This window comes from Microcaecilia unicolor, chromosome 3 (assembly GCF_901765095.1).
Source record: "Microcaecilia unicolor chromosome 3, aMicUni1.1, whole genome shotgun sequence".
Lineage (NCBI taxonomy): Eukaryota > Metazoa > Chordata > Amphibia > Gymnophiona > Siphonopidae > Microcaecilia > Microcaecilia unicolor.
The window spans coordinates 221846211-221858302 of record NC_044033.1 but is presented as its reverse complement, the minus strand read 5'-3'; the positions used below and the strand labels follow the sequence as shown (position 1 = coordinate 221858302).

The 12092-nt window shown below is 41.7% G+C and overlaps 1 protein-coding gene across 1 annotated transcript; it reads right to left on the bottom strand.

Annotated features, from left to right (window-relative positions):
• Positions 1 to 2869: 2869 nt before the first annotated feature.
• Positions 2870 to 11391, bottom strand: LOC115466329 (gastrula zinc finger protein XlCGF26.1-like). The gene is made up of 3 exons (XM_030197505.1): positions 11370 to 11391; positions 11103 to 11216; positions 2870 to 5191 (listed from the first exon to the last, which is right to left on the bottom strand). The coding sequence occupies exons 2-3, from the start codon at positions 11152 to 11154 to the stop codon at positions 3453 to 3455; spliced, it is 1791 nt and encodes a 596-aa protein (XP_030053365.1). The 5' UTR covers positions 11155 to 11216; positions 11370 to 11391; the 3' UTR covers positions 2870 to 3452.
• Positions 11392 to 12092: the final 701 nt, after the last annotated feature.

Below are 12092 nucleotides of genomic sequence, written 5' to 3'. Positions count from 1 at the left end.
TTTGGCGCGAACGGCGCGAAGACGCGACGCACGCGGCACCAGCCCCTATTTCCGGCCGCTGCTGCTTCTCCTGTTGTTGAGCAGCAGCGGCCGCTACACAAAGAAAAAGAAGATTAAAAAAAAATTGAAACCTGGCTGAAACGCGGCACCCCAGCACTGTAGACAGCCATTAGGCATTGGCTGTTGCCCCGCAACCGCTCCTCCTCTTGCCTCTACGTCACTGCCCCTGGATGAAGACCCCGGAGGAGCGCAGTGACGTAGAGGCAAGAGGAGGAGCGGCTGCGGGGCAACAGCCAATGCCTAATGGCTGTCTACAGTGCCGGGGTGCCGCGTTTCAGCCAGGTTTCAATTTTTTTAAAAATCTTTTTCTTTGTGTAGCGGCCGCTGCTGCTCAACAGGAGAAGCAGCAGCGGCCGGAAATGGGGGCTGGCACTGCGTGCGGGACATGGACTCACGGGGCGGGGGGAGCAAAAAAAAAAGGTGCCGGTACGCCGTACCGTTGCGTACCGGCACAAAAAAAGCACTGGGTCTATAAATAATGAGTGGAGTGGAATGGGTAGATGTGAATTGCTTGCTTACTCTTTCCAAAAATACTAAGACTAGGGGGCATGCGATGAAGCTACAAAGTAGTAAATTTAAAAACAAATCAGAGAAAATATTTTTTCACTCAACGTAGAGTGATGTGGTAGCCATTTTAGTCCACTTTTAAAGGTAATCAATAGAAATAAAATAAAACATAGATGATTAATATTTTTTTAATTATTTATTTATTGAATTGTAATTTTTACAAACAAATAAAAATTTGTTAGGTAATACAGAGAAATTAAATATATAAAGAAAAAAATACAAATTGTAATATAATTAACTCTTCCTTAGACCACAAAAGCAGTTGTCTGGGGGGGGGGGGGGGGGGTGGTTTAAGCAAGCATGAACAGATTATAAATGAGGAGGAAAAATTAAAGTCCAAATTGGCCTAGTCCTATCCTTTTTTTTCTTTATCTTTAATTTATAGCTGTTTCAGATGTTTCAGTCGGACGGTTAGATAGATTTTTCATGTCCAGGAAAGTTCGTAGTTGATTTGGTTCAAAAAATACATATTTAATCCCCAGAAGACGAATCAAACATTTACAAGGGTAAACTAACGTAAAAGTTGCTCCTATGGCTCTTGCTTCCTCTTTTAAGGACAAAAAATGCTTCCTTTTCTGTTGTGTTGTTTTAGTCACGTCAGGGCATATCCATATTTTTTGACCACAAAATAAAGCTGAGGAATATTTGAAGTATAACTTCATGATCAAATTTAAGTCTTGTTCAAAAACAAAAGATACTATCAATGTCCCTCTAGTTGATATTTCAGTCATTGATTCTTCTAAAAATGCAGATAAGTTTTGTATATCAGGACCAGTTCTTTGTATCGGTGTTATATTCACTAGGTTAACTGAATCAGAAATGTCTCCTCTTTTCGGGGCAATAGTTGGTAGATAGTAAATTTTATTACATGGGGGAATATCTGTTGAGGATAATTTCAATATATCTACTACTACTACTTATAATTTCTATAGCGCTACTAGACATATGCAGCGCTGTACACTTGAACATGAAGAGACAGTCCCTGCTCGACAGAGCTTACAATCTAATTAGGACAGACAAACAGGACAAACAAGAGATAAAGGGAATATTAAAGTGAGGATGATAAAATAAGGGTTCTGAACAAGTGACCAAGGGTTGGGAGTTAAAAGCAGCATCAAAAAGGTGGGCTTTTAGCTTAGATTTGAAGACGGTCAGAGATGGAGCTTGACGTAGCGGCTCAGGAAGTCTATTCCAGGCATATGGTGCAGCAAGATAAAAGGAACAGAGCCTGGAGTTAGAAGTGGAGGAGAAGGGTGCAGATAAGAGAGATTTACCCAGTGAACGGAGTTCCTGGGGAAGAATGTAGGGAGAGATGAGAGTGGAGAGGTAGTGAGGAGCTGCAAAGTGAATGCACTTATATGTCAATAAGAGGAGTTTGAACTGTATGCGGAAACGGATAGGAAGCCAGTGAAGTGACTTGAGGAGAGGGCTAATATGAGCATAACGACCCTGGCGGAATATTAGTCATGCAGCAGAATTTTGAACAGATTGAAGAGGAGAGAGATGGCTAAGTGGGAGACCTGTGAGAAGCAAATTGCAATAGTCTAAGCGAGAGGTGATAAGAGCGTGGATGAGGGTTCTGGTAGTGTGCTCAGAAAAGAAAGGGCGAATTTTGCTGATATTATAGAGAAAGAAATGACAGGTTTTAGCAGTCTGTTGAATATGTGCAGAGAAGGAGAGGGAGGAGTCGAAGATGACCCCAAGGTTACGAGCTGATAAGACAGGAAGGATGAGAGTGTTACCCACAGAAATAGAGAATGGGGGAGGAGGAGAGGTTGGTTTAGGGGGAAAGATAAGAAGCTCAGTCTTGGTCATGTTTAGTTTCAGATGGCGCTGAGACATCCAGGCAGCAATGTCAGATAGGCAGGCTGATACTTTGGCCTGGATTTTGGCTGAGATTTCTGGTGTGGAGAGGTAGATCTGGGAGTCATCAGCGTAAAGATGATACTGAAAACCATGGGATGAGATCAGAGTACCAAGGGAAGAAGTATAGATGGAGAAGAGAAGAGGTCCCAGGACAGATCCCTGAGGTACACCAACTGACAGTGGGATAGAAGTAGAAGAGGATCCACTAGAGTATAAACTAAAGGTACGCTAGGATAGATAAGAAGAAAACCAGGAAAGAACAGAGCCCTGAAATCCAAGAGAGGACAGCGTATCAAGGAGTAGGCTGTGATCAACAGTGTCAAAAGCAGCAGATAGATCGAGAAGGATGAGGATAGAATAGAGCCCTTTGGATCTAGCCAAGAACAGGTCATTGGAGACTTTAGCAAGTGCAGTTGTAGGTTCCTTTTCTCATTGAAATATTTATCATATTCAGAACTTTTACTTTTGAGTATACCTTGACAATCATGAACGTCAGTCCTTAGCCTGCTTCTGTGGTGGTGATCAATAGAATTTGAGTCGGTAGTAAAGCTCTCCCAAATATTAGCACTTTTAAAATCTCCCTTACCTTTCAGTCTTCCAGATTTCACAAGTTTTGGGCAATAGCTTCAGTCTTTCTTTGGTCTGTCTAATCTTTCTCCTTTTTGAGCTACTGCTTTCACACCGTTTGATGTTATGCTACTGATACGTCTCTCACACTCAGATGAAGGATCTGTGCTGTCACTGGAGGAGCCTTTGTGTTTCCATTTCTCTTTCTTTCACTATCATTCCTAAATCCATCATCTGTTAAATGTTTCCCTCCCATATGAATCCTTTTGTGCTATTCCAATTGGACCTTCTTATTAAAACATTTATCACATACTTAAAAGTTAAATGCTTTTTCTTCCGTATGAGTTTTCATGAACATTCTCCTTGGCCTTCCTTCTGAAACAATTATCACATTATGGTCTCTCTCCCATATGAATCCTTTTGTGCTGTTTCAGTTGGTCCTGTCTATGGAAACATTTATCGCATTCTGAACACTGAAATGGTTTCTCTTCAGTATGAGTCATTTTGTGGCTTTCTAAGTTCACCTTGGTTCTGAAACATTTATCACATTCTGAACACTGAAATGGTTTCACTCCCCTATGAGTCTTTTCATGAAATTTCACATAAGCCTTAGTTCTGAAACATTTATCACATTCTGAACATTGAAATGGTTTCTCTCCTGTATGACTCCTTTTGTGGCATTCAAGATTTACCTTGGTTCGGAAACATTTATCACATTCTAAACATTGAAATGGTGTCTCTCCAGTATGAATCATGTTGTGACTTTTCACCTCGGCCTTGGCTTTGAAACATTTATCACATTTTAAACATTGAAATGGTTTCTCTCCTGTATGAGTCCTTTTGTGGCATTCCAGGTTCGCCTTGGTTCGAAACCATTTATCACATTCTGAACATTTAAATGGTTTCTCTCCTGTATGAGTCATTCCGTGAAGTTTCACCTCACTTTTGGTTCTAAACCATTTATCACATTCTGAACATTTAAATGGTTTCTCTCCTGTATGAATCATTCCATGAAGTTTCACCTCAGTCTTGGTTCCGAACCATTTATCACATTCTGAACATTTAAATGGTTTCTCACCTGTATGAATCCTTCTGTGTTTTTTCAGCTCGGTCTCAGTTATGAAACATTTATCACATTCTGAACATTTAAATGGTTTCTCTCCAGTATGAATCATTTCATGACGTTTGTGATGCCCTTTGTAGCTAAAGGATTTATCACATTCTGAACATTGAAATGGTTTCTCTCCCCTATGAGTCTTTTCGTGAAAGTTCAAATCAGACTTAGTTCTGAAACATTTGTCACATTCTGAACATTGAAATGGTTTCTCTCCTGTATGAGTCCTTATATGAACTGTCAGCTCAGCTTTGTATCTAAACCTTTTATCACATTCTGAACATTGAAATGGTTTCTCCCCAGTATGAGTCATTTTGTGGCTTTCCAAGTTCACTTTGGTTCTGAAACATTTATTACATTCTGAACAAGCAAATGCTTTTTCTCCTGTATGAATCCTTTTATGCCGGTTCAGATACCATTTGACACTAAAGGATTTATCACATTCTGAACATTTAAATGGTTTTTCTCCTGTATGAATCATTTTGTGACTTTTCACCTCAGCCATGGCTTTGAAACATTCTAAACATTTAAATGGTTTATGTTCCATGTGACCTATTTTATGCAGTTGTGGGTTCCTTTTCTCATTGAAACGTTTCTCACATTCAGAACATTTACTATGTTTTTCACAGTTTCCAGAGTATCCAGATGGGTTAGTTTTGTGCATACCTTGACAGTCATGAACTTCAGTCCTGAGCCCACTTATGTGGTGGTGCTCATTAAAATTGGAGTCGGTAGTAAAGGTTTCCCAAACATCAGCACTTTTGAAATCTCTCTCACTGTTAAGTTTTCCAGGTTGTACAAGTCTTGGGAAAATGCTACAGTTTCTCTTTTGTCTTTCTAATCTTTCTCCTTTCTGAGCTGCTGCTTTCTCACCGGTTGGTATTATGCTATCAATACCTCCTTCACAGTCTGCTGCAGAATCAGTGCTGTCTCTGGAGGAGACTTCGTGTTTCCATTCCTCTTTCTGCTGCTTATCGCACATTCTCACTCTTTCACTCTCATTCCCAAATCCATCATCTGTTAGATAAAATAGAAGAGTACGATCATTAATTTTACAGCTATGGAAAAGGATATACTTAAGGTGGTCAGGAGCGAGGAGAATGTGTTCCTACCTCAGAAAATCCACTACCGCACCTGGGCTACAGGTAGAATCAGGGGGGAAAGGGGAAGAAAGGATGGAACATTGTCAGGAGAGCCGGGGGGGGGGGGGGGGGGGGGGGTAAATTAAAAAAAAAAAGTTATGTGGGTGCCAGCCCGATATTCAGTAGTTCTTGTCCTATGTGAGCCAGCTGGCACCCGCATAACCGTGGGCTCCTCCTATATGCCTCCCTCCTCAAAACCGCCCCTTATTTTGTGAGCAATCAGAGGCAATATTCAGGGTACCGGTACTACCTGCTTTAATGCCACTTGAACAATGGGGTTAGGCAGCCCCAGAGGATTCTTGAGAATATGGCCTAGTAAATATGAAGGGTACAGATTTACAGGCGTGAAGATATTAAACACATTTCTCGTACTGTGGATTAAACAAAACACAAAAACATTTCCCTGCACTACTCAGCCCAAAGCAATTAAATTACCTCAGAAGAATCCTCCCTCTTTCCCTGAGAGGAACTCTGCTACAGTATAATTATGTCCACGACTATGTTTGATGAAAGAGGGAAACAGCTGGAGAGAAGGAAGCAGGTGGCCAGTGTTTCCATCAGCGCTATATTATGGCTGGAGGGTTATGGAGGGAACAGGGCAGGCGAAGAGACCTGGGTGCCTTAAGGCAAGAGAGAAAAGATGGAACAGTAAAACCAACTGGTTCCTGAAACATCACCTTTTCCTCAGAACCACGACCCCTTAACCTTGTATAAGTGCGATAAGAAGTTCTAACAAGAACGGGCCCAATTGGGTACGAGGAAATGCATCTTTTATGTGCCTTCTCAATCAAAAATAAAATGACATTTTACAGAACCATCTTTTTTGAATTCTAAGCTAAGAGAAATTGTACATAAGTCTGTTGTAAGGAAGGGGCAAGAAGACCACTGACCATCTCTCACTTGTTGGTCTCACCTAACAATGAGATATAGGTGTTCCTCCTGCCGGCTTCTCCCTTTTGCCTGTGTAGCCCAATTACCCTGCGTTATTTTTGCTGCAAAATACTTTCTTATTTTAACTTTGGTAAGAACAAAACAGAGAGAGAGAGAGTAGCGCTGCGTACACTTTGTAGCGCTATAAAAATGCTAAGTAGTAGTAGTAGTAGTAAAGATGAAAAATGGCAGGGGGCACAGAAAGAGAGAAGGCTGCATGGCAGGGAGAACAGAGAGAGAATGAGGGAGAGAGAAGAGACATTGCATGGGACAGAAAGAGAGAGAAAGAGGCTGGTTGGCAAGGGGTATAAAGAGAGAAGAAGCAGCTTTACTGCAGGGGTCAGAAAGAGAGAGATGAGTGAAGAGGCTGCATTGCAACGGGCACAGGGAGATTGAGAAGAGGCTAGGGCAGAGGAAAGAAGGGGAGGAATGGGGGACACAGAAGGCAGATACTGAACATTGGAATAGGGACAGGGACACAGAGGAAATGATGGTGGAAAAAAAAGTCAAATAGACAAGAGATCCTGGAAAGAAGAAAATGGATGAAAATGGTGTGTGGGGGGAGGAAGGAAGGAGCAGAAGATGGATGGGGTGGGGGGAGGAGGAGGTAGATGGGGCTGGGGGTTATGAGTAGAGGGGAGGGGAATGAAGTAGAAGATGGGGCTGGGGGAGGAGCAGTAGGTGGATGAGGCTAGAGGGTATAGGCAGAGGGGAGGGGAACAGAGTAAAAAAGTGATGGGCAGACTCTTCAGGTGGCCACAGGGTAACCCCCAGGCAGGTGCTAGGTGTTTCAAGATACAGACGTACTGATTTTGGTAAAATGGGGGAATACCTGAAGGAGCTGATGGTATGGGTCAGGATAGGTGAGGCGGAAGTGCAGTGGTCCAAGCTGAAAACTGCTATAAATAGGGCAACCAATCTTTACACAAGGAAAGTAAACAAAAACAAGAGAAACAGGAAGCCTATGTGGTTCTCCAAAGAAGTAGCTGAAAAAATAAGAGCAAAAGAGGCTTTGTTCAAGAAATACAAAAGAACACAACGAGAGGATCAAGGAAAAGATTATCGGATTAAACTTAAAGAAACAAAGAAGGAAATACAGCTTGTGACAAGACCTTTTTTTACATAAATTGGGGAAATGAGAATAGGAACGGAATTGCAGACTGAAAGACGCTGAGAATAGCTATGTGGAGAGTGATGAGGATCAAGTGAATGCGCTAAACAAATACTTCTCTTCAGTGTTCACGGAAGGATCATAGTCAGTTGAGGATGGAATATCTGAGAATATAGATCCTGTGCCGTTCATAGAAGAAAGCATTTATAAACGGCTTGAAAACCTGAAAGTGGAAAAAGCTTTGGTGCCGGATAGGATACATCCCAGCGAGGGAGTGTTTTCTGCCTCTATGTCACTCCCTCCCTCACGGCCCACTATAATTAACCCTGATCAGGTAGGATTTATTACTGGAAGGCAAGCAGCAGATGGTAGAAGAGTACTTTCCATCTATGAAGGGTGAAATACAAAAGAGGCGTATACACTCTCTGCTTTCGTATCAGACTGCTAAAATAGACAAGGAAAATTCTTCCTGGATAGTTCAGGCATCAAGCTCAAAACAGATCTGTTTCAAAATTATGGAAGGAAATGAACATATTAGTTTTAATTCATGATAATGTTATGCTGTAATTTCTGGTTTGTCTAGTTTTGTTGTATGTAACCCACATAGAACTGCAAAGTATTGCCGACTATATAAACAAAGTGTTATTGTCACCAAACACCTGGGGTTAACCCTGTGGCTACCTGGAGGGTCTGTCTCCAACATTGCTCAGGACCGCCTGCACCTGGGCATGTGCTCTATACTAGCACCCTCCTCCCACCGACTGTGTCCTGCTTGCTTTTGAGCTAGTCTCCAACTCTCAGATTATTCTCTGGTGATTTCTAGGACACTGAGGCCACACTCCAGGAGTTCCACAGTTTTTAGAAAGCAAACCCCAAAACACAAACCAGGATTCTTAGTCAGTCCAGGACAGCAGAACTAATAAACTATAGGTTTATTATCATGAAAATGAACAGTGAATGTTTGAAAAACCAGATGAAAAAGTACAGAAAGCAATAACAGATAACCACCAAAACAAGGGCCAACATTATAAGTATCTAACACTTGTTACTACCTGGGTAGCACCTGGGGAGTTCAGAAACTTAACTGTTCACAAGCCATGAACAGGATCTCAGGACACAGATGTTCCTCCTCTGTACTCCCACACTGAAAATAAAGAAAAATCCAGTACCTCCTGGCTAGTTTGAAGTCCAGGGCTCATCAGAGCCTCAGGGCATCAACTTTGAAACTATCTGGCCAATGATTGCAGATTGCCTTTCCATAAGCTTACACTGGAAAAGAGAAAGCCTTTTTTTCTGCTACAGCATTAAAACTCAAAACAAGAGCCATCTTCTGGCCAACTCGTAGAAAAACATTTCATGAAATAATAGTTTTCAGGCTTAGAAACCCAGTGTTTCGTTACAGTTATGTTATCTTTTGGAACGCACATCAAGAGTGGATACATATGATAGCAGTAGCAGTGTCGCCCATGTTGCTTGCCTTGGTGGTAGAACCTCTGGCACAAAAGTTTAGGGAAATTAAGGGACTTATAATAGGAGGTAAGGAACATAGAGTGTCCCTGTTTGCAGATAATCTTTTGATATTGACTAAAGGTACAGAAAAAGCCCAAATGGCTTTACAGGAGCAAATGGAAGAATATGGAAGCTTGTTGGAATTCAGAGCTAACCCCACTAAGACAAGAGATTTTGAATATATCCCTTCCAAAAGAGGAAACGACGAATCTTAGGAAATGTTTTCCCTTTCAATGGGTTTAGTATTTCGGTATCAAACTTGGGGCGGACTGGGAGACACTCTGTAGTTGGTACCGAGATTTAAAGAGGTGGGATTAATTAATACTGTCCAGGATAGGAAGGATGGAGGCAGTGAGAATGATGGTTCTCCTTAAATTTTTATATTTATTCCACGTTCTCCCTGTTGAACTACCTCATAGAAAGATATTTTATATACCCTGGGAGGCTGTGTTCCAATCTAAAGGGAATGGGGCGATGGATATATCCAATCTGGAAAAATACTACCAAGATGCACAACCTAAGGCAGTGTTAGAGTAGCAGGTACCCCCAACCCAACCCTAACAATGGGTGCTAGCAGAACAAGAGGCTAGTACTTTTCAGTTGAAGTTTCTCTCCTGGGCAGCTAGCGTGCTCAAACACATTCAAAAGGTCCAAAACCCGTTTACGAGGACCACTATGAACCTATGGCTCAAGACACATCCCCATTTATTGAAGAATAAGATATGGGACATATGGATAAGTTTGTATCCGAGCTTGGCAATAACATGTTTCAAAGACGGGAAAGACATGGTCTTCTCCATTTTGGTCAATTTATGGAAGATAACCAAATTCTACATTTTGGAATGTTACAAGTTCACTATCAACTGGCAGCTAGAGATGTTATTCCCTTACCTTCAAGATAAACGTTTCATTCAGGTGGAACAACTAATAGCAGGGGGTGGAGGCCTTAAGTCAGCTTTTGAAACTTTAGTGGGTGGACAAGTAGGTAGAGGTTATATATCATTTGTTTATGGGCTCCTCACCACCTTAGATAAATGGAAAGCTACCTACAGGGGGGCATGGGAGAGGGATCTAGAGAGTTTTGACAAGGAATGGGCAAACATCTCAATGCGATTTCATAAACTGTCACATGCACCTCAGATGATTGAGAATGGTCTTAAGGTACTCGTGAGAAGCCATTACTCTCATCTAGACTGCAAACCATTATGAGGAAAGGGGATGGTTTATGTCGGAGAGGGTGTAGCCGGAGGGGAATATATACTCACATCTGGAGGGAATGTCCTAGGGTCCAGAAATTATGGAAGGAGGTATCTGCATATGGACAACAGTTACTCGAGACTCATATAGCGTGTACTACTGAAAATGCCCTACTGAGTGGGAGAGTGGAAGGGATAACGGGAGCGATGGATAAATTAATGCTATTGGTTTTTACAGCAGCTCGACTGCTAATTGCCTCACATTGGCATACACGGGCCCTGCCAAAACAGGCTGTATATTATATGCAAACGATATAGATTGACTACCTTAAAATCTAATAAATGCAAATATCACGAAATGTGGGGCGATTCCTCCAGTTGGAATGACAATCTGAGTTATGGGGAGGGGAGTGAGGAGAAGGGGAGAGATAGGGATGGGGAGGGTCTACCTTTAGTTTTTCATTATTGGGGGTGGCAGTTTGTTATGTAACAAAATGTACACTTGTTCTTAATTTTTTCTGTTAAGAGATGCTGTCAGTTATTTTGCTAGAAAATTAATAAACGTAAAGTTAGAAATGGCAGTCGCGACTTCCCGTATCTGCCTGCATGAGGTTGTGGCCACCATTTTGGAATTGGGAATGGCATCATTACGATAAACTGCATTACATACTGTGATTTGCATTAACCTATCAGCAACACAAAATGTCCATGACTAAGTCAAACTGAACCATGTTCATCAGTCATGTCCCTCCACAACACTGCTGAAGCCTCTCCACCTCCAGCAACCCTTTCAACAGTACAGATTTCACAACCCCAAGATACTCTAGGATGAAGGGTTTTGCAGACCAGACCCCACCACTGGGATACCCACCTCTATCTGTGCCTCCTCCATCTCCACAGACAGTTTAATCTGTCCAAAGTAGGGAAACAGACAGAGGGAGGAGAAGAGGAAATGACAACCTTTCATCTCACCAGCACTGAATTCCTGAATGATTCCAGCTGACTTTAGTAAAGATGTGCAGGAGGAATTCCATACTTACCTGTTATAGAAGGCAGGGTCTGTTCAGACATCTCTGAGTCAGGATTTTCCATGAAGTGGAGATCTTCCTCTTGCTTAATACTCAGTGAGAACACAGATGTTACAATTGGAAGGTCTGTGATGAGAAAACACATTCACAAGGATTCACGAGGTATCTGATAATACTAAATTAGGAAACTGATTTTAAGTGTCCAAATGTTTGATGTTATTGACCTATCTCCTGTGATCTAAAAATGCAAAGCCCATTAAATCCAAAACATTTACTTACTGTTGAAGTCATTTGGATTTTCTTTTCCCTCCCACTCAAATTGTTGAGTGAAATATTTCTCATCTTCCTTTTTAATCTTGAATATAACATCAGGATTAACAATTGAATAACCTGTTGATAAGAAGTAGGAAAATTACATTTAAATTGTATTTGTAGAATCCCTCAGGAGGTTCCCTCTGCTTCATGTTTTGATGGAGCAGTGCGTGATTTGTGCATGGAGGTCTGTGTATAGATATCTTGAGACCTGTGTATTTGACTGACAAAGCTTGGAGAGAAGAGGCTGCAGTGGTCCGACACTTGATTAAGATTATAGAGGTTTTCTGATATAGAGATTTCTCTTCGTTTCCCTCCTAGGTGGAGGCGTTGCAGCTGCCAATCTTCTGGTTTACCATTTGGAGAGGTTATACGTTGTACAGTATAGTTGACATGTGCAGCTGATATGTCATGACCTTATGCAGAAGTCTCAGAGGAAATCTCTCTCTGGTGTTGTGTGCCAAAATATTTTGTACAGGAATGGGAGAGAGACTCCTGCTGGTGCTGTGTGAAGCCTCTAGTTTAAGTTGTACATTTTATCTTACAACAGAGAGCAGCATCTTTTGCAGACCCTGCAGCAGTGGAGTCTTTCACAGGCTACTATTGCATATGGGATGGTATCAGAAGCCAGGATCTAAATTTCAGGTGCTCATGGTATCTAGTTCCTGTGATTTTTATACCACTGATTCC